Raw genomic sequence first — 24,755 nt, forward strand, 5'->3', positions numbered from 1 at the left:
TATCGGAGCTTTCCCAAAACAATGGTGGTGATCATTGAATTACAACATTTGTTTCGCAGATTTTAGTCCAACTGATTTTGAATTAACAAATTGGAGAGATTTCTTTGTGGAATTTTTCAGACTCTCCATAGACTCTAGTTCCTCTCTCTTCAAACCAGATGGATTTGGGGTAGAGAGAGAGATCTGGATTTGGGGGCAATGAGAGAGCTTCACGGGAGAGACAGACCTCTGTTATGAGATAGAAACTGTATATATACTCAACATACTTAACAACAGCCAAGGGGTTTTTAACATCTGCTTCATCAATACACAACAATGGAAACTCTGCATCTCTCTTTTCAATTTCAATTTCACATGATAACGGCTCAAAATAAATCAACCCCAATTCTTAGAATGGAATAACAAAACATGAATCAAATATAAGAACCTCAAATTTCATATTTATATGTTGTCTCAATAGAAGTTGCAATTGCTGTGAATTCTTCTTCTTCTTTATGTTGAATCAATTGAAAAAACCCCAATTCAAAAAGAGAGTGATTTGGGGGAGAGAGAGGATTGCGACTACTAGAGAGAGAGTCCAATAGGGAGAGAGAGAGCTGCTAGCGGCATCCAGTAGAGAGAGAGAGCTGCGAGCTGTGTCCAGTAGAGAGAGGAGGACAGCGAGGCGTCCAGTAGAGAGAGGGCGCTGCGAGCTGCGTCTAATAGAGAGAGGGAGGGCTGCGAGATGCGTCTAGGAGAGAGAGGGCTATAAGCTGAGCTGCATCCAATAGAGAGAGAGGGGTGCGAGTTGAGCTGCATCTAGGAGAGAGAGAGAGGGGATTGCGAGCTGCATGCACACGTCAAAGCCCTATGCCAACCGGCGTTTAGGAGCTTTTTCCTATATATATATATATATATATATATATAATATTGGATCCACCTATACTTAGATTCGATCCAAATTACTATTCAAACAAAAATTTTGAATCCAAATCCAAATTTTGGATCCATACCCAGATTTCAGATCCAAACACAGTAAATTTTCAGTCCTATCCTTGATGAATTAACCACAAAGAGGCCCTGGTGCCTCATCTCATCTCATCGTTTTTCTTTTGGCATGTGGCTTTCTCAAATTCGTTATTTTTTGCTTCTCAAAATTTCTACATAGATTTCATTTACTATTGGTGAATTTGAGTTTCTTACCGTTCTATGACATCAATCCAATTGTCCAATGTCTGCATCTGAATAGCCAAGTTGTGGCATTCCTTGGACCAAAAATAAATGTGGATTACATCTAATGGCTAGGATGATGCTAAAATCTTATAAGAGTTGTCCATGCACTTATAAGAATATCTCCTACAAATATATGGTAGGAAAAATGTCTGGTACTTAAAACCCATTATAAAATCATTTAAGGGGTTAAATGTTCTCAATTAATATAAGAGGATTTACCTTTTTTTTATAGTTTTGTTTAACTTAGGTATCTCTTCAAATAAATAAACTAAAAATACCTCTTTTTTCAAGGTTGGTAATTATGAATAAGCAAAAACATTCAAGTATTTGACAATGGCGAAGAAGCAAGGGTATTCTCATCATTTGGTTGGAGTGTCTTAGGTGGTTATGATTACCAAAATGCGTTGCTTATTTAGGTTCCTAACTTCGGCAATTTAGGTATTTTTGAAAATATTTTTTAAAGTACCTTAGTAAAATGAATATTAAAATAAAAAATTTTAAATTCTAAACCCCCAATATTATGTTTGACTATTTCCCTTGTTTGTACTTATTATTGCAAAAAATAACCATAAATGGCATGCACGGAAAGAAATAAAAGATCACTCTTTTTTTTTTAATGGTAAAGAAATAAAAAATCACTCATCAATATCGGAAAAGACGATAGAAAAAACACCCAAGTTATGAAGGAAGTACCAAAGACATTAATATGATTAGGCTAAAGGATAGGTGATCAGGACAGTGGGGCATCACAACATAATGCTTGAGTTTTATTTTTATCATAGTCAGGGGACACCTTCCAGTTGAACTAGTAGAAAGAAGAAAAAAAATAATAATAAATACACTTTTTTAAAGTCAGTTCTAAAACTCTAATTTTTAGTTTCTTACCATCATATTTTCTAAAAATCGGACAAGAAAAGGGTGCTGTGATTTTAACCTTTCTACTTCATATTACAATTGTCAGTTTGGAATGTACCGCATTAACTACTTGTTGCTAGGGTTTCACAAAAATATTGTCATTTGAAAAACAAATGACAAATTTGACCTCAAGGACCAAACCCAGCATACATAGCTTTTATTTTCTGGGTAGGTGGAGGGAAAGTTAGGTGGAAATTTCTACATAATCTTCCTAGTTTATCAAATAAACTGACGGGTTAGTTTGAAATTTTGGCCACATAATTAAAAAGGGTTTGTCTAAAAGACTATTTATCTTAAAATAGGGTGGTCGTATGAGTATCATTGAACACACAAAATTTGAAAAAAATATATCATATTTCATTACTCACTCCAAACCATCCAATTTGACATCTAATGAGTGAAAATGATTGTGACCTCCATATACAGAAAGATAAATAGTTTCTTTGTAGATAATCACAAATAAAAAAGAGACGCGGACAACATATTATATGAAGTCAAATTACTTTTGGCTATTGGATGTGAAATCCAACATATTGAAGTGTTCACAATATTCACAAAACACTATTTTGGACATTGTGCCCAATTAAAGATGCATCACCAACCACTTGATTTTGCAATTAAGTTCAATAATGATAATGACCTCCTCATACCAAAAAATAAAGGGTGCAGTTTGTATAGAGCCTAGGCTCTAAACAATCAAATTAGAGCCTACCTTCAAATAGTGTCGAGAAATGTAGTTTCACTATTGAAAATCTTTGTGATAGTCTTAACATATATTTTTATATTTATTTATAAATTTTAAAGCTTCAAAAATAGTGTAGATCGACAGATCTATGAAAACTTGAAAATCTTGAAAATTGACGGTCTAAAATTGTGTTACAAAATACACTATGTCCAAAACTTGAAATCCATTTTTTTTTCTCATGTCCATGCACCTTGATATCGAGATGATTAATTTGAAGATATTTGGGCATCAAAACAACTTTTTCTAGTGAATTTTTTGAGGTAGGCTCAAATTTGATTGTTTAGAACCTCGGCTCTATATAAATTTTTCCCAAAAATAAATAGTCTTATTGTACATTTTTTTAAAAAAAAAAAGTTTGAAAAAAATCTTATTTTATTTCCAAATATAGAAATAGTTCTATTTTATTTTTACACTTAAGTCCCGCTTGTTTAGGATGCATATGTTAATTTTATTTTATTCTCTATTAATCATATTAAGTTTAGTTTTGACACATCCATATTTCTAACCATTAGGCACCTGTAAATGGTGGTCCCAAGAAGTTTGGTATCTAAATAGAAAAGTAAAAGCTTGAGCTTGAGAAGCTTCTAGGCTAGTAGGACGGTAAAACTCACTAGGATAAGTGCTATTATTGAACCAGACGAAACAACAAGTAATGAAACCAAACACATTTAAAGCCCCTAAACTATAAGACAAGTACGCTTCTCCGGACCATACAAATGTGTGGCGAGCCCACACAAATGTAAAAAATAAAATAAAATAAGCAAGCTAAAATATCGTTAAAACCTTTCAAATTTGAAAGGGTATTTTGGTTATTTTAATTTATTAAATTATTATCTATATTTTTTTTTACTAATGTATGATAGTGAGAAGTGGATGCCCAAAATTTGAACTTAATTCAAAGAATAGAAAAATAATAAAATTAATACAATAAATACTCCTAAAAGTGGGACTTAAGCATAACATATAAAATACAAATAACTATTTTAAATACATTTTTCTGCAAAATTTTCCTAAAAAGAAAAAGTAATTAAAATTTTCTATTTTGATGTCTAATAATTGCTCCAATTAATGCGTTTCACTTATTTAGGAAATGGTTTCAAAAGATAAAAAGGAAGTTTACGTTTGTATGAATGATAATAGAAATTGTGTACGAATTAGTCGCAATTTCATTTGATTTTATTTTATTTTCTGACAATAATTTCATTTGATTTAGTAAATAGTTTCGAAAGTTGTAGCAATGGTGTAAAAGTGGAAATAATTTTGGGCCTGTGGCTTTTATGGACAAGATCTGAATCCTCCACGCGTACTTTGATAGTTTCCAACTAAAGACTCAACCCTAATGCCAATTAAGAGAAATATCAAGATTTTTCTATTCTGTAATATTTCTTTTTATGTAATTTAATTCTGACTTACCAATCCAACATCCCCTCCCTCTCTCTCTCTCTCACTTAGTAGACTAGAAAACTGTAGGCGTGATAAATGTGTAGCTCACTAAATTTTTCTTTGGAATTTAAACCTAGTCAAAGACACACTTATAACCATCCAATTTTAAATATGATAGGCATGAATGATTACAATATTTTCGTACTAAAACTAAAAATAAAAAAGATAAAAAAAATTCCGATGCACTTCAATTAAATTTGAGCCATCCAGCCTACTATTCGATAGATTGGTGGCTTACACACACATACATATATTATACATATCCAACAAAAACAAAGTGAATTGATAACAAATGACAAAAGATGTCCTTCACTTCTCAAGGCCCAACGCTATGATGGAAAATGCTCGCAAGAATTTGGTGGACACACTAAAACGGGAAAATTTGTATTCATATGTGTGGTTATGTAATTTTTATTAAAAGAAATTCATCAAAATATACTTGAACCATTTAACATAGGTGTAATTTGATAAATTTAAGAACTCATTTTTATATCTCATTTGTGGGCTACTTAAATTTTGGCGAAAAGAACGAAGGGTATTTGAAATTAGATAAAAATATGGGTAAGATGTTAAAAAATTTGAATGTGAGGTGTAGTCTGATAAATTTCCCTTCTAATGTATCTACGAGTGGGACTGAAAGTCAAGAGACAGAGAATGAACGGGTTTTTTATGCAAAGTTAGGGCCATCAACTTCCAGTGTAGTGTAGTAGATTTATTTGGGATCCTTGACCTTTTGCTGCTTTGATATGAAGAATAAACATATGGCATTTGGAGGAGTACATGTTGGATGGAAGAATGGTGTGTTATGAAATCTATCTCAAAGCAAGTATATGATTCCCAACTTCCATCAAAATTTAGTTTTAATTATTAAAATGGCTGGGGCCAACAAACTTTTATTTTTTAGGGGGTTGATAGAGATGAACCTCCTTAAAAGTTAGAACATGTGTCATTTGATTAGAAAATAGAGAATTATTTCCTAATCTTGACAGTATTATAATAGAGGATTTGGGCTTACGGGTGAGGATGGATCGGGGTAAATTTATGCTTCTGAAAGGTGCAATTTAATTATCATCATCATCAACATCATCATAGCTTTTTTTCAATTAATTGAGGTCGGCTACATGAATCTTAGTCTGCTATTCAACTCTATTAAGAGTCATATTCTCAGTGAGGCCATAAGTCCCCATATTTTTCTTACTACTTCCAACTATGTCTTTTTTTGCCTACCCTTTGGCTTTTTTGAACCTTCCACTATAATTTACAGTTCCTATCAGGTGCTCTAAAGGGTTTGTGTCATTTACGGCCAGCCCACCTCAGCTCACCATCTCTCATCTTATTGTCTACTAGTGTCATACTTAAAATTTTCTCAAATGGAGTATGATTTTTAATTCTCTCAAGAATTATTTTCCACAAAATGCATCCATGCTTCAGTATTAGGGGGCACCATACAATGTTTTGATCGAAGATAAGAAGATCCACTGAAAATTAAACGACCTCACATAACGAACTACAAAGAGGCGACAAACAAACAATACAAAAACATTGTGTTTTACCAGGTATAGGCTCTTGCCCAGGGTGGTTAGGATAACTATTATATATCACCAAGTGTTTCATTCCTATCTGTTAACATGTTTGGGTTTCATCCTTAACATCTCTGTCCTTCATCTTTACCTGATGACATATTGTTAACATAATCCAAATAACTTAAGGCTCCTAGACTTTTTTTTTTTTTTTTTTGAATATTCCGTATGAATTTCATAGTCATAAATACAAGTACATAGAAAATTACAGGAAAGATGAAATCACCATCGATGATTGGTGTCCCAAATAATGGCATTTTCGTTATGCTTTTAATTTTCTGAAGGGAAATAATCTTGTGAGACTCTCCCCCATTGATATGTGTAGGACTCCAAATGATCACCATTAAATTTAAAACAGATCTCTAAAAAAATTAAATTTATAATAATTTTTTTAAAAAATATGCATCAAATTTAATAATGGTCATTTAGAAAGTATAAGAGATAATTTCTCTTTCTTAATAAAAAAAAAAAAAAAAAAAAAAAAGTGAAAATCCACAGTTATGAATTCCTACATAAACAAAAAAGAGGTTAATGGGTCCCACCTCAAGTTATGCCTCAAGAATCGGCGAGAGCCAGAAGCTAGAGAGAGAAAGTATAAAACCATCGCAAAAACATGGGTAGAGAGAGAAAGAGCGTACAAGGCACACGTATAAGAACCTGGAAAGAGTTGAAAGAAGTGAGGAACGATAAACAAACTCGAAGAGAGAGAAAGGAACATCTTTCCAAATCCCAATCCACAACAAACCAAAAAGAAAAAAAATCGATGGAAACAAAGAATCGAGACGAGATCCACGATGAGAGAGAAAAGGAAGCATAATCACCATCGACTCAGGCTCCCTTTAATTCTTCAAACTCCTCAAAATAACAATGGAAGCGATCATATTATTAATATTAAAATTAGTAATTCCTCCTCGACCCACTCCTTTAATCTCTTCAATTCTTCTTGCGATTACAACCTCGAGACCCCCTTGGATAAAGTTGGGCGTAAATCTCTTGAGAGAGAAAGTAACGATTCTCTCATATCTGACCAGTCCCTCCCTCTCTCTCTATATTTGTTCTCTCTCTCTCTTCTTTTCTGCTTTATTGTTTGGAGGCATGCGTTAAATGATGGTGCAGTCGATTTGGGGATTTTCCTCTCTGGATTAGGGTTTTCTTCTCGGAGGCAGCGGCGTTTTTATAGTCTGCTTGGTTAATGTGAGTATCCATGGCCCTTCTGTTCATGAATCTTATGGAGGAGAAAGTGTGCTTTGCTCGTTTCGATTTCTGGTTTTGCTTGGATCACTAAACCCTAATTTTTTTGTTGTGAGTTTTGTGAGTCTCGTGTTTTTGGTTACTGGGTATTATGTTTTTTCGTTTTGTGTTTATTCGTGAGATTGCTTTGTGCATCATTGTAAGAAACCTAGGTTTTTTGGTTTCCTGGTTGGGTGTTGATGAATGGGTTTTCTGTAATGATCCATGGAAAAGACTATATCTTCTATTAGTGTTTATTTGATTGGTTTCTGGTTTTGTTTGTTGGTGTATGGTATTTGCCCACCCTGCAAATTTCGTATGTGTCTGTTTTTTTTCAAGTTTTGTTACTGCAAGCATGGGATAGGCTGTTATCATCATTTAAAATAAACTTTGTTTTCCATATTCATGTTGATTTCATCCGAGAAACACCATTGAGTTTTTTTTTTTCCCCTGTCGTTGATCGTTTGAGGTATGTACTCATTTGTTATCCATGGAGAAAATTCACAAATTTCTTTACTTTATGTTTGTTTTCTAGTAACGTTAGCATACGCAATTTGCTTGGATCATTTACGTAAAATACCATAGATTGTCCATATTTGTATTGATTTCACTCTGTGCTCAAGTAGTGAAGCTGCTAAAATGGAGAAGGCAGAGGGAGAAAAGAAGTGTCCCGAGGACAAGACCACCAAGCGGAAGATGAAGACTGCTGTTCAACTTGAGCTTCTCGAGAAGACCTATGCCAGTTTGTTAACCTGCTCTTTCTTCTTGTTCCACCTGGTTGTTTTCATTTTTTTTATGTTTAGCTCAAATTATCATGTTGCTATTCATTATCCTCTTTGTTAACCTTCTCTTTTATCATTGCTCGCATTTTTTTTTTTTGTTTAGCTTGATTTATCATGTTGATATTTGTCATTTTTTTTGCTAGACTTTTCTATTTTCTTAATTCCCCATGATTTTTCCTGATCTTAAATTCTCATCTTTATTAACGTTTTCATAATCTCAATACCCCATGATTGTTCTCGTTTCTTAATTCCTCTTGGGTCTTAGTTTTCTCTTCAGATTTCTATCTCTTCTTATTCCTCGAGTCTTTTTAGCTTACCTCTTAACTATTATGTTTTTCTTTCCTAGCTTGAAGTTTAGGTTTTTTAATGTTACGTCTTTTTCCTCTTGGTTTTGTTTTTGGCTCAAATTTCATGTTGGTAACCATTTTCCTGCTTGATTTCAGTTGAGAACTACCCGTCAGAGGCTCTGAGGGCAGACCTTTCAGCAAAATTGGATCTCACAGATCGACAATTGCAAATGTGGTTTTGCCATAGGAGGCTTAAGGACCGCAGGAAAGATGAGGATGGATCATCAAAGAGGCAGAAAAAAGCCGCTTCTGAGCCCTCCAAAGACCCTGATGCCATGGACTCTGCCAGTCGAGACGATCGTTCCATGGCTTCAAATATTTTTGTTGGTATGAGAAAGGATGTGGTGCCAAGAAGCAGTGAGATGCCCATGGTGAAGAGGTTTATTGATCTCCAACCTTCGGTAGAGAACCGTGTAATTGCTGCTATTGAAGCTCAACTTGGGGAGCCTCTTCGAGAGGATGGTCCTGCTCTTGGTGTGGAATTTGATCCCTTGCCTCCTGGTGCCTTTGGTTCTCCCTTAGGTATTGCTTCTTAGCTGTTTAGTTGCATTTGTGTTTTCTTGGAATATTGGTTGGCTGGTTGTTAATATGTTTTTAAGTAAGAGTCTTGATAATATATCACCTTTTGTTGTTGGTGTTATGAACAGGGCAACAAATGCTAGCAGGGCGGTTATATGATGGTAAAATATATGAAAGACAGGAGGCAAAGCCTGGCATGGTTGGTACTCATCACCCAAATTCCCTATTTTCTGTTTTCACTTTGTTCTTATCGGGTCGCTTACATATTTCTGGTTGCATAAATGTTTATCCAACTGTAAACCTGAGATGTGTTATTTATGTGGGCTGTCAATTTGCATTTGGTTATTCTATTTCCTGCAATAGTTCTGACCTTTACTAGAAATGTGCAAACGTCAATCCAAAAACCACAGGGTATCATCTAAATTTAGGGGTTTTTCTTATTTCATGAGTCCATGAATCTATAGGTCCCTTGGATTGATTATATACTATCTTCCCCGTAAAATTTTAAGTGCCCTTAGAATCGTCTGGAGGGGCTTCCCCATAATAAATTTGTTGGTTCATTGCCATGCTTCTTCTTATGAATATGCAGTAAGCTTTCTCTGCCATATTTGTGTCTCCAGGCTTCACCCCCAATGCCAAATATGGAACATGGCTTTCTACAAAGTTCATCTAGTGGCAAAAGGAAAGCATCTGGAGGAAATGTTCATATGGTTCTTCCTCAAGTTGGTACAAGAACTCCTCCTCTTGAGTATAAATTTCTTCCTGAGCAACCCAGTGTAAGACCTGAAGCGCATGAAAGAGCTGCTACGTCATCAAACTCTTATGATACCCCATTTGAAGCTCTTGGCCATAGGGGGCCATCATTATCTACAGGAGGGGCTTTCCTCCATCATAGTGAACCATTGGCTTCAAGCTATGCTTACCCATCTCAAATGGTGAATGTCAATCGTTCTTCCCATGGAAGGCATGAACACAGTTATTCTCAAGGTTCAGCTGACTATGATAGTGGTCAACACAAGAATTCACTTGCACATTTTGGAAGCGATCCTCATGTTGTACCTCATCCAGTACTTGGGCTAGACAATCCCTATGCTTCATCTGACCAGCTGATCTGTGCAGATGAAGATGCTTCTAGAATGGAGAGGAAGCGAAAGGTATGCATGGAATTGTTACTACTGTATAACAATTAGGCCACAAGACTACGGACTAGCCCTGGTCGACTTGAATCATTCAATAGTCAAGTCTTAGCAACTCTTTAACACATGCTACCGTGTCAACTTGGATCAGAATAAGGACGAGTCCCAACCTAAGTCCCTGTTTCTAAACTTGCTTATTCTTTGCCATGTGATGTGATCTAGAAAGATATCATTGTAGTGTTTAAACGACTGGTTCCCTGCATACTAAACGGCATTATCACATACAGGCTGAGGAAGCACGGATTGCTAAGGAAGTTGAAGCTCATGAGAAGCGAATCAGAAAGGAGCTGGAAAAGCAAGACCTTCTGAAGAGAAAGGTTCTCTCTTGATCCTCAAGCAAGCTCCTTCTGTTTTCCTTTTTCTGTTGAAGTTGTCTAATTTTCATCTAATTGCATGTGGGCATTTTGAAATAGAGAGAAGAACAAACCAGGAGGGAAATGGAGAGGTATGATCGTGAGAGGCGGAAAGAAGAAGAACGGTTGGTTCGTGAAAGGCAGCGTGAGGAGGAGCGGTTCCAGCGAGAACAGAAACGTGAAGTTGTAAGACGAGAGAGGTTCTTGCAGAAGGAAAGTCTAAGAGTAAGTATGTTTACCTAAACAAGTTTTTGGTTTGTCATTGTTTTTGTATGGTTAGAAACTTGGGTCATTGCTTCTGCAACAGGCTGAGAAAATGCGGCACAAAGAAGAGCTTCGAAGAGAGAAGGAGGCTGCAAGGTTGAAAGCTGCTAATGAAAGAGCTACAGCTCGTCGCATTGCTAGAGAATCTATGGAACTTGTTGAAGATGAACGCTTAGAACTTATGGAGCTTGCTGCATCATGCAAAGGTCTTCCATCAGTTGTTTTCCTGGACATGGAAACTTTGCAGAATCTTGAGTTGTTCAAAGGTAGGTGTCTATAATCTTCTATGAATTTGATCTAATGCGAGAATACATATACACACACAAACGTATGCATGCAGAGAGGGGTGGAGGACGCACAGATGCATGCAGAGGGAGGGAGGGAGGGAGGGAGGGAGGGATGGGGGGGAGGTTGTGTTTAATTAACTTCTGTTGCATTTGTTAGAAGCTTTGTTAATGGGTGATTTGGACTTTGTGAGCTTGTGCTTCCATTGTTATCCCTTCCATTGATCTGGAAGCTTGCGCTTGTGCTTCCACTGATTTGGACTTCTGTTGCACACGTGCATTTCTTATGCACGTGTGCTTCATTTGTTGATTCTTTACTCTTTAATGTATCTTATGACATTATATGGTCTTGTCTTTGGTATTTTAATAATATTTCTTGGAGTGAACCTGATATCTTTTTGTGATTCAGATAAGCGGGGTGCCTTTCCTCCTCGATCAGTAAGGCTAAAAGAACCTTTCACAATTCGTCCTTTGAAGGATTCGGAAGAAAACGTCGCAAATCTTTTGATGGTAATGTCATTCAGTTGATTCGAATGCACCTAATGCTACTCTTTTTGTTCTTGAACATTTTTTATTTCGTCCGAGAAGGTGACGTACTTCCCATGCTTTTTACTTGATTTCAGCAAGTGAAATTGCTTATGATTATTTACCTGAAAAAGTTCAGTAAGATGTAATACTTCACAGTTTTTAGCGCTCTATGGTCGCCAATGCGCTAAAATATTGTAAATTTCTTTTATACATGCTGCTACTTAGAAACAATAAACAGAGGTTCAATTTAATTTTGTGGCTTGATCGATGCATTGTTTGATTGTTTTGCTTGTTATTCTTGATAAGAGTTGGGAAGGAAGTTTCTTATACTGATCCCACGTAATCTGCTTGTGGAAATTTTAGGTTTGGAGGTTTTTAATCACATTTGCTGATGTCCTTGGCCTATGGCCATTTACACTCGATGAATTTGTCCAAGCTTTTCATGACCATGTGAGTACCGTACCTTATCTGTACTAAGGCATTTATTGTGTGTGTGTGTATGCATGCGTGCTTGTGTGCGTGTGTTTGTGCGTGTGCATGAGTGTGTGTGTGTGTGTATGCATGCATGTGCGTGTGTGCGAGCCTGCGTGCGCCCTATGCAATGAATAGAAGATTTGTCCTGCTTTTGAGCGGTGAAAATTGTAGCAGGACTCAAGGTTAATGGGGGAGATACATATTGTGCTCCTGAAATCGATAATCAAAGATATTGAAGATGTTGCAAGGACACCTTCTGTTGGAACTGGGGCCAATCAAAACAGTGCTGCTAATCCTGGTGGTGGACACCCACAAATTGTTGAAGGAGTGAGTTATCTTTGCCATTGGCTTTTAAAATTATTTTCGTTTCTTACATCTGTTCTTTGTGTTGCCTTTCGTCTGGAATTTCTGCTATAATGAAAGCATATTGCGTATATTGCTTGAAACAGGCATATGCATGGGGTTTTGATATTCGGAGCTGGCAGCGGCACTTAAATCCATTAACATGGCCTGAAGTGCTGCGACAATTTGCTCTATCAGCAGGCTTTGGGCCACGATGGAAGGAAAAAGGTCCACGACAAGCATACTTTCGTGATGAGAATGAGGTACTTACTTTGTGCTATTGTTTACAGCTGTTTCCTTTCACAATGTAACTGGTAATTGGCATACTGAACCAAAAAGTTTCATTTGTAATAGTCATTAGAATATAGTACATTTCTTAATTCTATGAATTTAGGGTCATGATGGTGAAGATGTTGTATCTACGCTTCGAAGTGGAGCAGCAGCGCAAAATGCTGTTTCTATGATGCATGGGAAGGGGATCTCTCACCTGAGAAAATGTCGGCACCGCTTAACTCCTGGAACGGTCAAATTTGCAGCATTCTATGTTCTCTCCCTTGAAGGAAGTAAAGGACTTACCATTCTAGAAGTGGCTGACAAAATTCAGGTGATTGCAAAGGGGCTCTGGATATGGAGTACTAAACCCTGATGGACCATGGGAAAACCATAGCCTATGGTTATCAAATCTGTTAAAAAATAGTAGGCAGTGATGGAGAATGGGAGGGACCTACAAGACAAGAACTCTTGGTCCCACTTTCTCCATTACCCTCCATTTTAAATAGCAATGTTCATCCAATAGACTATTATTTCCCCTAGTCCGTCAGATTATAATATACTTTCTAAGTTATATGTTTTGATGTCTTTGCGAAGATTTATGGTTCTCACCTGTTTCTTCATTACTAGAAATCTGGACTCCGCGACCTAACAACAAGCAAGACACCTGAGGCTTCCATTGCGGCCGCACTTTCAAGGGATGGAAATCTTTTTGAAAGGACTGCTCCATCAACATATTGTGTACGCCCCGCTTTTAGAAAAGACCCTGCTGATAGAGATGCCATATTGCAGGCTGCTAGGGAAAAAATACGTCAATTCCAGAGTGGGTTTTCAGATTCAGAAGAAGCCGAAAAGGATTTAGAAGATGCTGAAGATGTCGCGGATGAAGAGTTTGATATCGATGAAGCTGAGGATCCTGAAATTGATGATGGGCTGGATGGTCTGCAAAATTCAGATAAGGGGTTATTTTCTGTGAATGAAGAAGACAAGGCTGACCAAGCATCAACTCCGTCAGAAGAAGAAAAGAGTGAGCAGATAAAGGACAAGGTTGGCAAAACTCGCGGAGTTTTAATAGATAACTCAAATGATGCAAAGAAGGCAAGCATTCTTAACGGGCAGCCTGCCGATGAAAATATAAACGAGCAAGAGGATGCAGAGATAGATGAGAGCCACACTGGAGAATCATGGGTTCAAGGACTGACTGAAGGGGAATACTCTGATCTCAGTGTTGAAGAGCGGCTGAATGCACTTGTTGCATTAATCGGTGTTGCAATAGAAGGAAATTCAATCCGGGTTGTACTTGAGGTAAAAATTGCTTCCTCCGCATCACGGACATGATGTTAAATGTGACATTCCCTTAGTTCTCTACCCATCATTAACCTTGCCACCCTTCACCTGCCCCTCCCTCTCTCTCTCTCTCTCTCTCTCTCTCTCTCTCTTTCCCTCCCCCAATGATGCTTAATTTATTGTTAACTATCAAACAAATTGTGAAGTCTGTTTTTTTTGTGGCAGGAACGCTTGGAAGCAGCAAATGCCTTAAAAAGGCAGATGTGGGCTGAGGCACAGCTCGATAAACGACGTATGAGAGAAGAACACTACTCTAAGTCACAGGTATCCAATTTTACAGGGACCAAGGCAGAGGGAGTTTCGAACCATAATGGAGCAGAAGGTGGGCAAAGTCCTTTACCTCAGGTTGATAACAAAGGCGAGGAGTTTTTTTCTGCAACCAAGCAGGATCAATCCATTGATGCTCAAAATGTTCAAAGTTATCTTCATAATATGCTATCTGAAAAGAACCCAACAGGGCAAGAGCTCGCTGTTGGCCAAGATATTTCCCCATACCAACAGCAAGCATTTGCATTTGAGAAGTCTCGTGCCCAATTAAAAGCATATATTGGTCATAGAGCAGAGGAATTGTATGTCTATAGGTCTTTGCCTCTTGGTCAAGATCGCAGACGTAATCGGTACTGGCGATTTGTTACTTCTTCTGGGAGTGATCCTGGGTGTGGAAGGATATTTTTTGAGTCTCATGATGGTTGCTGGAGGATCATTGATACAGTTGAGGTGAGTATCATTCCTGGCTAGTTTAAATTTATAGCACTGGATGAGAATCTGTGCCTATATATATTTAAATCTTGATTTGTGAATTGCAGAGTATCTTGACTTGACAGCAATTCATTTCCAAGCCAATGTAAAAGATAACTTAATGAATGATGCTATTCGTGTTATCTACTTTGATTGCATGCTTTCTTTTCAAATTTCAAATGCTCCTATACCCTGCCTGTTATATGCATGCTTTTCACCACCTTAAAGTCCGATCATATTTTATGAACAACAATTACTGGAACTTTCAATCTAAATGCTTTTCGTTTAACATGTTCAAGCATTTTTATTCAGATATTTGGTTGGTGATGTTCTTCTCTGTGAACTCTGTTTCTTTTGTTTCAATCATTGTCACTACTATATGACATTCATAGTCTTCTATGTTATCTTGCTCATGTGGCATTGTTCCTCTTTTGTGATTCCCATCCAGGGATTTGATGCTCTTTTGGCTGCACTTGATATACGAGGTATTAGGGAATCCCATCTATATTCTATGTTGCAGAAAATAGAGAGCTCATTTAAAGAAGTCGCCAAGAGCAACTTGTATTCTATGAATCCTACAGAGGTGACTGCAATTGCCACGAAAATAGAATCCATTGATACTGCCTCTTGTTCTGTTCCCAAGGTGGAGGTTGATAGTCCTACCAGTGTGGTTTGGGACGATAGTTCTGATTTTTGGGAGCAGTCGAAATCATTTAAGATTGAGCTTGGGAGAACTGACTTGGAGAAATTCAATGTACTGATGAGATATGAAGATTATGAAAAATGGTTATGGACCGAGTGCTTTAATTCTTCTGTTGTGTGTGCCCTTAAATATGGGAAGAAAAGATGTACTGAGCTGCTCTACACTTGTGAATTTTGCCATAATTCATTCTTAGCCAAAGACAAGCATTGCTCTTGTTGCCATGGAACTTTCAAAAAGTTGGATACAAAATTTTCTCAGCATGTTGCTGACTGTGAAGAGAAGAGAAAGTTAGAGCTAAATTGGAAGCTTCGGCGTGCTTTTTCATCTCTTTCCTCTAGAGTGCGGCTGGTCAAGGCAGAATTAGCTTCTATTGAGGTGGCTTTTTTTTTTATTAATGTGAAATCTTTGCATTTTGCTTCCCTTAGACCTTAGTGGCAAGTTACGGTCGAAACATTATTTTGAGTCCTAGTTTCTAAAAGAGAATTTTTTTTTCCTTTCATATTTGCATCTGTTCTAATGGCACTTGTGATGAACATGTAGGTCTCAATACCTTCAGAAGCACTCAAGTCACATTGGACAGAGGCGTTTCGAAAATCTTGGGGTATCAATTTGCTTTCTTTGACAACTGCAGAGGAACTTTTTCAGGTTTGTGATATTGAGCCTTGCATTACTCGCAACACTAAAACTGAAAGAACTGATGCTTTAGCCTTCTCTATTATCGATTTAGAATGCTGAGGGTTTAGATGTTATCAGTTTTTTGTCTCTTAAAACACGTGTTGATCTGAATGTTTGTAAAGACAAATAAGTTATCTTCTCTCAAAAAAAATGTTTGTAGAGACAAGTTTTATGTGGAAACTGGGCAGGCAATTGTTTCACTTTGTTGCTCATTGCTGGTACTTTGTTCATTATCTGATGATATGCCACTTGTCATTTTAATAATTACTGGTTGTTGTTATTCACTTCACTTTGTTGGCTGTCTTGGTAGATGCTTAACCTTCTAGAGGCTGCTGTTGTGCGAGAGTGCTTATCTTCGAGTTATGAAACCACCAAGGATTTATTAGAATCAGCCAAGCTTGGATATCCCACAGATGAAACATCTTTACAACCAGGATCTGTTCCTTTGCTGCCATGGATTCCGCAAACCACGGCAGCCTTGGCACTACGGCTTATGGAGTTTGATGCTTCCATTGCCTACATGATGCAACAGAAGTCTCACCGAGACAGGGAATCTGAAGAATTTGTTGTGAGTAGCTCTATCTTGGGAAATTTTAAAGATAACTTACTTTCAAGAAATCAGCCCAAATTTTGATGAATGCTGTTTTTCATATGCATAAGATTATATGCGCTCTTTGGAGCATATCTCACATTCACCCCTCTACAAAACTCCATCTAGGGGTATGTGTAGTTTTAGGGATGCAACCTCCTTAACCTAGCGACGAACCTCAAGAGAGAGAGAGAGAGGGAGAGAGATCTTGTATGCAGAGTATGTTTGATTTTGGGGATGCAATCTCCTTAACCTAGGGACAAACCTCAAGAGATAGGGGGGGAGAGAGAGATATCATACACACTCTATAGGTGCTTTTTTAAAAATAACATCCTAAGATTGAATAGACTGTCCAAGTTAAAGACAATCGAATAAAGTGTTCAGGAACACAAAATTATCAGTACTTTTTCTTGATATAGTTTTCTTTTGCTGCTAAAGTGGATCTCAAAATTTCATATCAAGAAAATTCTCCTTAGTGTTTTTCATGAGGTAGTAGTTGTATGGTGTACGAGCTCTTTCCATATACTCGTATTCAACATAATTTTCTTTTGTGTCAAAACAATAGGGCATTGATTTAACATTAATGTGTTATTATGAGCCAAGTAGTTTGGACAGTGGGGGGAATTTTGTGTTATTATGAGCCAAGTCTTTTTCATTTCCATGACAGTAGAGAAGATAATGGAATGTCTGGAAAACTGGATGGGGTCAAATCTCCGAAACCAAGCTCCATATACCTTCGAATACTATAATCAAATTCACTTCTTTCTTTCTTCTTCCAGAAGGTGCCCTCTCGTTTTGCTGTGGTGAGGAGCATACAGGAAGTAGACCCAATGGAGTCTCCAAACCAAGCACTGCACCCTAACCACGAAGACAACTGGACATCTGAGCCCAGGCCTCTCCGAGGCTCTGGCCGTGGCCGAGGTAGTGGCAGTGGCCGAGGGCGAGGCCGAGGCAGGGGTCGCTCCACACGTGGTGGAAGAGGGGCTGGTGGGTCCCGTGCAGAAGCTTCTGGAAGACTTGTAGGGAATGGAGAGCGGGCCCGACATGGGCGTGGAGGTCGCAAAGGCCGTGGTCGTGGGCGAGGGCGGGGGAGAGGCTTGATCAGGGCTAGGGTTAAGCCCATATTAGAGAGACGGATAGAGGAAGAGGAGGAGGGGAGGGAGGTCATTGACTCTAAGCAAAAGAGCGAGGAGTCTTCGAGTACAGGTGAGGAGTGGGTAGGAGAGGAGGCAACAGGTGAGATGATGAATTATGCCATGGAGAATGAGGGGGTTCGATCTGATGAGAGTAGTGAGGAAGAGGAGAATGAGCAGGAGAGTGAGGATGAGTTTGGGGATGGAGGACCTAAATATGGGGTTGGTGGTGATTATGATAGTAAGTCAGAGGAGGTGGATGGTGATGAGAGTGGAGACGAGGATGAGGAGAGGGATCAGAATGGAGAGGAAGAGGATGAGGAAGAGTCAGGATCAATATCTGAGTACAGTGATTAGAAGGGGGGGTTTTAGTATAAATATGACGGTGAGTGGTCACGTTCAATGTGGTTTTGTTTGGGGCGTCGGCACTTGGAAGCTATTGTCTAGTTCTTCAGATTGGTGGGAGCATTGTTGGGCTTTGGAGGGAGGATTAAGGGTGCAACCTCCAGGTTGTGGAGCTTTAGAGAGATTGCAGTGTGTGCGGAGATCGATAATTGTATGGTATATTTTGTAGTTAAGTTTTTCAAGCTAAAATATTATTTGTTATCTCATGTATTTTTGCTTTCAGTTTTGTGCTCCTTTCATTTGGTTTTCCTTTGGGAGATTAATCTTTACATTGTTCGTAAGTTTTTTGGGAGATGTATATTCTAAACAATAAAACATGGCATAAGTAACAGGACCAACTTGAGGAACACCAAGGAAAAGACCCTTGCCACTTTTGGATGCCATGTCACTTGGGAAATGATACGAGGGTTGCGGCATTTGCCGAACCCAGACCCAACCCAACCCAACCCAACCCATTGCCACCCCTAGTTGCTTTGGCTGCTCCAAAACCCATGTGATATTGGAGTGTTCATGAATCCAAAAAGCTAGGAAATTCTCTCAAGTTCGTTGTACTGAAAAAGAGAGATGGATTTGGAGCCCCAAACATGATCCATCGACTTTGATATTTCTACTCTAATTGGCCATGTCTTTGGTTGTTTGAGGACCCAAACACCTTGGATATCATTTTTAAACCCTCTGAAATGGATCATTAATAAAGAGGAAAACGAGTTTAGTGCCGTAAACGAGCTCCATTTCTACAAGTTTTCAAAATCTAATTTGGATTCTGAATCGATTAGATTGTGAGGATTTAAAACTTTGAAATCCATTTCCTTGTGATGATGAGCAAACTACATTCGTTTTTTGACAATTTTTGGGCCATCAAATTAAATACGAATAAGATAGATTTTAAGGTGACGACATAAGCTTGCTTTTGCTGCATCAACATGTTGACGGAAAGGACACGGACACTCACTAGGGGATATAGGTTTTGGTGCCTAGCCAACGCATATGTTCATACACGGACACTCACTGGGGGGTGGGAATGGGTTGGGCGTAGGTACACGGACCCAGCCCCAATAAGTCTAGGTTACACCTGGACTTGACGTGGACTCTGGCTTGACATGGACTTGGGTTGGGTCCAAGTCAATTAGAGTTGGACCTGGCCACCAGGTCTGATCGGGTCCGATTCTCTATGTTTTATTTTATATATCTGCTATGGTCGGGTCAAGTTGACCCCGATCCTATAGGATCCAACGGACCTAAATCTGGCTGTGGTAGAGTCAAGGTCATGTGGGCCTGGACCAGACCCGTTGGTTCCATTGTCTAGGTCTAGACCTGGACTTAGTTGGGTCATCCCCTTGGGCCCACGAGTCGCCCTGCCCTGCCCCGACCCATTTCCCTACTCTTAACATTGACACGTTTGTATATTAAGTATGATTGGGATGTTTGATAATTCATGTGTGATGGTTGATAATGCATGTTACTATTTAAATTTTAAATTTTTTTATAAATCGGTTTAAGGGAAATTATTACTAGTTAAATTTTAATTTTTTTTATAATCGGTTTAAGGGAATTTTAAGTATATAGTTTGAAAAAAATAAAAAAATTTATTTTAAAAAAAGGTGCAGTTTGTATAGAGCCGATGCTTTATACAATCAAATTAGGGCCCACCTTCAAATATTATTGAGAAACATGGTTTCATTACTGAAAATATTTGTGATTACCTTAAAATATATTTTTAACTTTAATTATAAAATTTAAAGCTTAAAAAATAGTGTAAATCAAGTAGATCTATAAAAACTTGAAAATCTTGAAAATTGACAGTATTAAAATGTGTTACAAGATGCACTATTTCCAAAACTTGAAATCTATTTTTTTTCTCATGTTCATACATCTTGATGTCCAGATGATCAACTTGAGAATATTTGAGCATCAAAACAACTACTTCTAGTGAAATTTTTGAGGTGGGATCTAATTTGATTGTTTAGAGCATCGGCTCTATATAAAATTTTTGCCTTAAAAAATATAAAACAGCCAAATTATCCCCATATTTTCTCAAGTGCTAGTTTGGTCATTTTAAAATTTATAAAATATTTGTTTATATCTTTTTCTTGTGTGCCCTATTGTGCAGTATAGATATACAAATTTTCATCTTAATTCGATTTGTAGAAAAAAAATCAAAATTCAAGTAATATAATACATTTTTAACTATTCAGTTGAGATATGATGGCTGGGACCCCTAAATTACTCTTTATTTTAGCCAAAAAGGCTCTGGCCCATGCCCCATTAGGCCCGGCTAGGAAAAAATAAAATAAACATAAAGATAGAAAAAGAGGGGAGGGGAGGGCAGGGCCTGGCCGAACAGTCCCTTAGGCTTGACCCTACCCTCGGGGTATGGTTGCTCGGCCCTAGGCCGGCCCTCGAGCCATATTTTGTGGCCTAGATACTAGTTTTTTAGGCTCGGGCTGACCAGGCCGGGCGGGCCCACCCGTTACCTTGCCACCCCTACCAAAGAGCTATATACCGTAATTAAATATTATATTGGGATCGTATAGTATGACACTATTTATCTTTGTTATAATAAAGTCACAATTACTCCTAGCTACTAGATATCAAATTGGATAGCATCGGACGTCGCATAGTTTGAGAATTTTTTCTAGAACTTTTAGGTCTAATGAATAACACAAAACCACCCGATTTGAAATTTGACCAACATCGATCATTGTGACCTCCTTGTATACTTTTCCCATTATATTAGTCAGGGCGATATCTCATTTTATCATGGAACATGAAACTAGTAACTAATTTGTAAGATATAGCAGGTTAATTTTGGATATAACATAATATGTACTACACCAATTTACGACGTCTACAAGAACCCTGCAATAATCGAACTCGATTTGCTTACTCCACATTGCTCAGGGCGCTTAAACAATCAAAGTAAGACGTACCTCTAAATCCAATTGGAAGATCTGGTTTTAGTATTGAAAACTCTTTATTGTTTGAAATTATTTTCTATCCCTAGTGGTGAATTTTCAAGATGTAAAAATAGTGCGGGTGAAGCAGATCTATAAACACTCAAAACTTTTGAAAATAGACAGTCCTTGATAATATGTTACAAGATGCACTATTTTTAATATATGAAATCCTTGTTTTTCATGGTTATATATTTCAAGATTGAGATGTTCAATTGGAAAATTTTATAACATTGAAACAACCTCTTCCAATAGGCTTTTCGGTTTTTCAGGTGCATCTTGCTTCTAAAGCATAATAATGACACTTTATATAAACTAGTTTTTTTTTAACTTCATTTCAAATATCAACCTAAAATTGCTGCGTGAGACTCTATGCAAACTCTTTATAAAGGGAAAATATCTCCATACCCCTCATTTTTAAGTTTTATATCTCACTCGACCCAAGGTTTCAAAACATATCTTGGGTCATAGAAATTCTAAATCTTGTATCTTTTAACCCCCTAACCTAACTTTATATATTTTAAACCTATTTGTTTACTCCAAACAAATATAATAAAGACATATCATTTCTAAACACCATCATTTGTCTCTTTTTACGTGAATTTTCCCTAAATCTCTCTCTCCATGACTTTTTCCAAACCCCTTCTCTCTCTCTCTTTCCCTATTTTCCCACACTCTCTCTCCATGGTTTATATTTCTTTATATATTTGATTGATTTATGTGGATTTTTTCTATTGATTGGTTGGATATTATTAGCATGGATGATTAACTGTATGTAGATTGTGCCTGTTTTTGGAACCAAAATGAGAGAGGGGCTTCGGGAAACATAGGGTAGAGAGAAAGAACAAGTGACCTCGAGAGACAAAGTGGGGGAAAATACAGAGAGAGAGAGAGAGAAGGGGTTTGGGAGAATCTCAAAGAAAAGAGAGAAAGAGAGAAATTTGAGGAGAATATATGTAACAATCCTAAACTTTAAAATAAAATAAAATAAAATAAAATAAAAAAGAAACTTTTAATAAGTGATGGTCCATATGAGCATGATGGTCCTTAGGGACCATCACTACTTTCAAAAGCTTTTACCTTCATTTGGTTTAAGCTTTTGTTGACGTGGTTTTCAGGTATTAAAGGCGGTCAATTACGATACACCTCATACATGAGATGGAGGCGTTTTAAAGAAATTAAATAGGACAAAAGGTAAGACATCGTCTAACAACTCCTTTTTCGCTCTCCCTCTCACAAACACAGTGAGCTCCTATCTCTAGCCAAAATTTTTATCGAAAGCTCCCTCTCAAACATTTAGGTAAGTGGCATCATTATTTTAAAAAAAATCCGTTCTTTTTAAAAAATGAAATGAAATAATTACTTCTGCTCATTATCATGAATTTTAGGCGCGATAAATTTTATACGCAAGCGGCCTCATTATTTTAAAAAATAATCTTTTTAATAAAATTGTGATATTTTATCTATGTTAGAAATTTTAAATGCTGTAAATTCTTAGAAATAACTTTATTTATTTTTCTTGTCTATTGTTAGAAAATTTTAGATACTGTAAAATTATTAGAAATAAATATGATATTTCTGCTTTTAGTAAAATTGTGAGATTTCTTTCTACTGTTTTTGAATATTTAGACATTGTAAATTTCATGTGCAAAACTGCCTTATTATTTGAAAACTGATATTTTTGCAATTGATTATAGCATTGTATGTGAAATGTTTATTTGCGAATTGACATCCCATAAATTGTGATAATTCCGTATTCTTGAATTTCTATAAGAGTTTTTCTATACATATTAGATTGGCAATTATGCTAGAATGTCTTTACGTACTGTTACCTTTCTAAATATGAGCCCAAAATATTTGACTGGTTATTTTTGAAATGTTATTGAAAGTGACTGTTATTAATGATTTTAGTGAAATTCATATTAATAATTTCAGTGATATGTTGAGTACATGATATTGCTGCTTTTGAATGTTTAAATAGATTTATAAATACTTTAAGTATGCAAGTGGACTCATCCGGTTCGCCGGTGAGGTATAAGTGGACCTATCCGGTATACCGGTAGGGATTAAGTGGACTCATCCAGTATGCCGGTGAGGTATAAGTGGACCTGCAGGGATTAAGTAGACGTATTTGGGACGCCGATAAGGATTAAGTGGACCCATCAAGACGCTGATGGGGTATATAAGTGACCTACTTGGGACGCCAGTAGGGTAATTTGTGAAATCCTTTGCATTATGCACTGCCGTTAAAATGTTATATGCATTTCAATTATTTGGATTATACTTAATTATGCATTTTTTAAAGTGAAATTGTTAAAGCATTTATGTTAATAGATATTCTTTTTGAAAATATTGATATCTCTCAACCATGATTATTTTTAGGATTATGATGATCACTTACTGAGTAGCCAAACTCACCAAATTATGGTAAACATTTTTTTTCAGGATAACTGCGGTTTCATTTTGAGTGCTCGTTAGAATCAACCTTGGAAGATATTGTAGTTGTGCTTAAAGTTTCTTTTGCTACTTTGTAAGAACTCGCCACTGTAAATTTGTCCTATCAAGAGATGTATATATGTTTTGACTGTCACATCTCAGGAATATTAGTATTGTAAATTATTGGGGCGTGACAATTATGGTATCAGAGCAATAGGTTTAAGATTCTTACAAAATTTAAAAAGAATGTACTTAAAAACACATTTATTGCGTATACAGACCGGGACGAAGTCAAGATCCAGAATAGCTGAAGCTAATATCAAAGGAATTTACAAAGCCTTGGAAAATATAGTTGCTCTAATGCAACATCAGATGGAAAACAATAATCCACCTAGGCAGTCAGTTACGGGAAATGGTGAGAGTAATATCGAACAATTTAAAAAATTGAACCCACATTCTTTTAAGGGTGCTGTAAACCCACTGGAAGTCGAGGGATGGATTATGCAATTGCAGAAAATATTCGAGGTAATGGAATGTCCTTATGATAGGAAGGTGACCTTGGTAGTTTTTATGTTAGAAGGTGAAGCACAACATTGGTGGCGAATGACAAAAGGAGTATTGGTCAAAGAAAATAAATCCTTGACTTGAGAAGTAGTTATAGAGGCATGTAATAAAAAGTATTTTTCAGATTTTATTCGAGACAAAAATAAATGGAATTTATGGAATTAATCTAAGGAAACCGGACCATAGCATAGTACGAGGCCAAGTTTACTGAATTGGCCAGGTTTGCACCACATATGATTAACAATGAGGTAAGAAAGATGAAAAAATTTGAAAGGGGTCACAGACCAGTTATTAGAAGCAAAATATCAGTCTTAAAATTGAGAACTTATGCTGAAATAGTTGATCGAGCCCAAATTGTCGAAAAAGATTTCGAAGATTACAAAAAGATGAAAAATCAGAAAAGTCAAGTTAGACCCACATTATCTAATCGACAACAATTTGAAAGGGCAAACAAGAAGCCAAGGCCCTTGCCATTTCAAAGCTCAATAGAACCATGTAAAAAATGTGGGAAAAAACATGGATCAAGTCCTTGTTATTGGAATACTGGAGCCTGTTTTAAATGTAAAAAATTGGGGCACCAGATTAGAGAATGCCCTAGCCTACAGATACAACAGCTTCCAAAGCAGGGAGAGATAGCTCAAAAACCTCAGATGAAGGGAATAGTATTTACGATCACTTGACAAGACGTTCAGGCCTCAAAATTAGTGATTCAAGGTATTATTACTAT

At 37.0% G+C, this 24,755-nt stretch overlaps 1 protein-coding gene across 4 annotated transcripts; it reads left to right on the forward strand.

Annotated features, from left to right (window-relative positions):
• Positions 1-6,571: 6,571 nt before the first annotated feature.
• On the forward strand, positions 6,572-18,296 carry LOC18434773 (homeobox-DDT domain protein RLT2). 4 transcript variants are annotated; one of them, XM_011625299.3, is made up of 19 exons: positions 6,572-7,089; positions 7,752-7,867; positions 8,351-8,776; positions 8,902-8,972; positions 9,394-9,927; positions 10,197-10,286; positions 10,383-10,547; positions 10,630-10,852; positions 11,280-11,380; positions 11,762-11,848; positions 12,044-12,199; positions 12,322-12,477; positions 12,609-12,818; positions 13,115-13,789; positions 13,997-14,548; positions 15,018-15,647; positions 15,813-15,917; positions 16,258-16,515; positions 17,316-18,296. In XM_011625299.3, the coding sequence occupies exons 2-19, from the start codon at positions 7,765-7,767 to the stop codon at positions 18,024-18,026; spliced, it is 5,253 nt and encodes a 1,750-aa protein (XP_011623601.2). In that variant the 5' UTR covers positions 6,572-7,089; positions 7,752-7,764; the 3' UTR covers positions 18,027-18,296. The 4 variants fall into 4 exon arrangements, with proteins under 4 accessions (XP_011623601.2, XP_006844899.2, XP_088730215.1 ...); XM_006844836.4 differs by having other exon boundaries at positions 12,047-12,199; XM_088874089.1 differs by having other exon boundaries at positions 6,576-7,089; positions 7,749-7,867; positions 12,047-12,199.
• The last annotated feature ends 6,459 nt before the right edge of the window (positions 18,297-24,755 follow it).

Source organism: Amborella trichopoda, chromosome 1 (genome assembly GCF_054954075.1).
Source record: "Amborella trichopoda isolate Santa Cruz 75 chromosome 1, AtrichopodaSantaCruz75HAP2 v2.0, whole genome shotgun sequence".
Lineage (NCBI taxonomy): Eukaryota > Viridiplantae > Streptophyta > Magnoliopsida > Amborellales > Amborellaceae > Amborella > Amborella trichopoda.

Excerpts from the sequence above, each read along its gene's own strand:
- LOC18434773 (XM_011625299.3), top strand. The coding sequence starts at position 7,765 with ATGGAGAAGGCAGAGGGAGAAAAGAAGTGTCCCGAGGACAAGACCACC. Across the intron at positions 7,868-8,350 it reads TCTCGAGAAGACCTATGCCA|TTGAGAACTACCCGTCAGAG; the intron begins GTTTGTTAACCT and ends GCTTGATTTCAG. Across the intron at positions 13,790-13,996 it reads CAATCCGGGTTGTACTTGAG|GAACGCTTGGAAGCAGCAAA; the intron begins GTAAAAATTGCT and ends TTTTTGTGGCAG.